The sequence below is a fragment of the Chiloscyllium plagiosum genome, chromosome 48 (assembly GCF_004010195.1).
Source record: "Chiloscyllium plagiosum isolate BGI_BamShark_2017 chromosome 48, ASM401019v2, whole genome shotgun sequence".
Classification (NCBI taxonomy): Eukaryota; Metazoa; Chordata; class Chondrichthyes; order Orectolobiformes; family Hemiscylliidae; genus Chiloscyllium; species Chiloscyllium plagiosum.
Genome location: NC_057757.1, coordinates 5,982,860 through 5,986,929, shown reverse-complemented (window position 1 = coordinate 5,986,929; position 4,070 = coordinate 5,982,860). Strand labels below are relative to the sequence as shown.

Here is a 4,070-nt window from a genome sequence, read left to right as displayed (position 1 = left end):
CACACACACACACCCACACACACCCACACACACACACCCACACACACAGACACACACACACAGATATACAGACACCAAGGTTGTGTAATTACATTTTTATCTCCATCAGCCCCACTGTTACTGACTGAAACTCTGAAACTCTCCCACCTGTCCCACACACAGACTGACTGCCAGCTACCTACTGGGAACAGCAAGCAAACATTCCCAGTGCCAGGGTCAGCAGAGCTCCCTTGGAAGAGCAGCTCCAGTTCAAGAGCAGATGAAAGTAATCCTTCAGTGTGGTGCTGAGGCTGGGAGATCGCTGTGTGCAGGACAGCCGCTGCACTTGCCAACATAGCAAGAGCCTCTTCCAAGCAATTAGTGGGATGACAGTGCCCAGCCACATTTGGAAGTGACTGAATTATATAAATGGGTCTATATCTGGCTGGGAACAGAGTGCAGTGGTAATGCTGAGTGAGACTATGATTCAGAAGAAACACGTTATTCAAACTGTACACTTTGAATCACTCTCAGTAATGGTAGCTTTTAAATCTCAGTGACAACGGGGGCAAAGCTCGCATGACATTTCCTCTTGCTTGCTTGCTTTTAAGTGATGAGACTACAACACAGAAATGTGCCGGCCAGTTGAGGAAGGAGACGGGGAAACGTTTCTACTCTCAGAGGGTCGTTAGTTTTTAGGTTTCTTTTCCCTAGAAAGTAAGTGGAGGTGGGGTGCTTGTAAAGCTTATTTAAATGAATTTTTGATCGATAAGAGAGAGATTTCCTTTTCTCTCAGAGGGTCATGTGATCACAGAGACCTGTGGAGATGGAGATCATCGGATACTTTGGACGGAGATGGGTTCTCGGCTAAAAAAGGGGTCACAGAAACAAGCAGTTGAAACCACAGTTTACTCAGCCATGAGTTTATCGAATGCCAGAGGGGCCGAGTGGCCTCCTCCTGCTTTTAATTCTTTACTGTGACTGAGTCAAAACCCAGGAGAGCACTGCGAGTGGGTCAAAGAAGGTTCCTCATCCCCACCTTCTCAATGTTATAAGATTAGATTCCCTACAGTGTGGAAACAGGCCCTTCGGCCCAACCAGTCGACACTGATCCTCCGAAGAGTAACCCACCCAGACCCATTTCCCTCTGACTAATGTATCTAATACTATGGGGCAATTTAACATGGCTAATTCACCTTTGGATTGTGGGAGGAAACCCACGCAGACACTGGGAGAATGTGTAAACTCCACACAGACAGTCGCCCGAGGCTGGAATCGAACCTGGGACCCTGGTGCTGTGAGGCAGCAGTGCTAACCACTGAGCCGCTGTGCCGCCAGGCTTGCTAGCTATGGCTTACCTCCTCGGAAATTTTATTTTAACAAGTCATCAGTGAAGGGGGGGGGGGGGATAACTCGACAAGAAGTTGCTGGTAAAGCTCAGCAGGCCCTGGCAGCATCTGTGGGGAGAGGTCAGAGTTGACGTTTCGGACACGGTGAGCCTTCCTTGGAATGTGAACAGCCGGGGTATCCCAGTGAGGCCTCCCTCGCCCTTGGAGCTCACAAGCTGGTGATGGTGTGGGCCAGTGAGGTGATGGCAACTCCGCCTGACATAACCGTGAACAAATTGGGGAAACGCCAGCCCAGTCCGGGCAGAGAGGGACGACATCCAACTCAAATCTCGACCAGAAGAGTGAGGGACGAGTCAACAACAAGACCACCCTCCCCCTTGCCAACGAGTTGATTCTGGATACTCACCTCACATGCCCGACACTCAACGCGAGAAAAGCCAAAGTCTTCAAAAATTGGAACTTGGAGCGGCCCATTTGCAGCACCCACAGTCTCGGGGCGTGACGAAATAGCAGCACCCGAGGGTCACTGGCAGCTTTAAAGGCGCTTAATCACCAAAGGTGTGGCCTTACCAATCTTTAATTGCATCTTGGTATGGTTTTATTGCACACATTAACCTCCAGGAGGATTAAATCACAGCCCAGCACTAACCCGAGCCGATAACGGGGCGTCCAAAGGTCTCTGTCAAACTCAGTTTCCGTCTTGGCACCAGCCCAGTCTTCACATGTTCAACCCAACCCCATTGTTCTCGTCCTGACCCTTTGAAACATCCATCCAAGTCGTCCCTCTTGTCACCCACACCTCTCCTATATCTCCAGATCTTTGCAATTTCCCTCTCCAGCCCTACCCCAGCTATCGCTGTGACTCCCGGTATGAAAGTTCCTTTTGCCTTTGCTGTATGACATTCACGCGATGTGGGCATCACTGGCTAGTCCTGCATTAATTAGCCCGTCCCTAATCGCCCACAGTGCAGTGAAGAGTCCCCGATATTGCTGTGGATCTGGAGTCACACATAGTTTAGATCAGAGCGGCGCTGGAAAAGCGCAGCAGGTCAGGCAGCATCCGAGGAGCAGGAAAATCGACGTTTCGGGCAGAAGTCCTTCATCAGGACTGGGTCACACATAGGTCAGACTGTGTAAGGACAGCAGATTTCCTTTCTCTCAATGGCATTACTGATCTGGGTGCATTTTTTAAAAAATAAATCTGACAATTAGACTCTTAATTCCAGATTTATTTTTTAACTGAGTTCAAATTCCACCATTTACCCCAGTGGGATTCCAACTCAGATATCCCAGAACACTACCTGGGTCTGTAGAGTTAATCGTTTCACGATGAAACCCCCATTGCCTCCCATCTGCTTCTTTTAGATCAGAATAGATTCCCTACAGTGTGGAAACAGGCCCTTCGGCCTAACTAGTCCTCACCGACCCTCCAAAGAGTAACCCACCCAGACCCATTTCCCTTTGACTACTGCACCTAACACCACGGGCAATTTAGTGTGGCCAATTCACCCCAACCTGCACATCTTTGGAGTGTGGGAGGAAACTGGAGCCTCCAGAGGAAATGAGAGCCAATGAGATTGTCTTAATGCCATCCATCTTGGCTTTGTGTCACCTAACGTCCTTGACTTTTTATCAGATTTTGAATCGATTAATTAAACAAGTCGTCGCTATGTTTAGTGGGAGAGAGGTTCCATGTCTCTGCAGTGTTTTACACGAGAAAGGTGTGGATCTCTACAGGAAAAGGCCCTTCGGCCCATTGCTTTCATGCCAGTCAAAAACAGTCACCTCACTATTCTTACCCCATTTCCCAGCAGTTGGCCCATACCCTTGTATGTCTTCAAGGACTATAACATCAGATCTGACAACAAGCTCATGGTATACAGGGCTATGGTGGTTCCCACCCTCCTGGATGGCTCTGAGATACGGACTGTCTACAGCGGGCTCCTCAAAGTGCTGGAGCGGTCCCACCAATCCTGACTGAGCTACATCCTACAAATCCGCTGGGAAGATAGAGTCACCAACACCAGTATCCTCGACCAAGCCAATATCCCCAATATCGAGGCACTGACCCCCCTCCCCCCTGCCTCGACTGACTACGATGGGGGGCTGGGCACGTCGTCCATGTGACCCACACGAGAGTCCCCGACCAGGAGCCCTCCGAAACGGCAGGCCAGCCCCAAGCGGACAGAGGATGCCCCTCAAGGGCCTCAATGGGGAAGTGCAGCGTTCCCACACACTCTTCCCCAGGAATCTCTGGCCCGAGACCATCCAAATGGGAGGAAGGTGTGGAGCACCTCGAGACTTGCCGTCGGGGAAAAGGAGGAAGGGGCACGCTGCCACACCAACACCCCACCCACCCCCTCCATGACCACAAACTGCCCCTGCCGTAGCGGTATCAGTGTGTACAGCCACCTACACAACTTGCGCTGAGGGTGGAAGTGAATCCCCCTCATCTACGATGGGCCGCTGATGATGATGACGACGACGATGATGATGTATGTCTTAGCATCACAACTAAACACTTGATAAATGTTCTGAAGACTTCTGCGCCTACCCTCCTCACAGACAGCGAGTTCCACTTTCACACTCCTCTGGGAGAAATCGATTGTCTCCACATCTCCTGGAAGCCTCCTGCACTTTCCCTTAAATCTATTCCCCCCGCTCTCACCCCCCCCCCTGTAATTCCCCAAAGAGATAAGGTTCTTCCTGCCTGTGCCCCTCAGCTTGATCCATCTCAACCAG

At 50.6% G+C, this 4,070-nt stretch overlaps 1 protein-coding gene across 1 annotated transcript in view; it reads right to left on the bottom strand.

The window, feature by feature from the left end:
• Positions 1–1,852, bottom strand: part of LOC122544396 (zonadhesin-like) — a 17,056-nt gene extending 15,204 nt beyond the window's left edge. Inside the window, exon 1 of the mRNA XM_043683643.1 lies at positions 1,735–1,852. Within this exon, the coding sequence (XP_043539578.1) occupies positions 1,735–1,802 (68 nt within the window). The 5' untranslated portion in view covers positions 1,803–1,852. The remainder of the gene's footprint in view (positions 1–1,734) is intronic.
• Between the last annotated feature and the right edge of the window lie 2,218 nt (positions 1,853–4,070).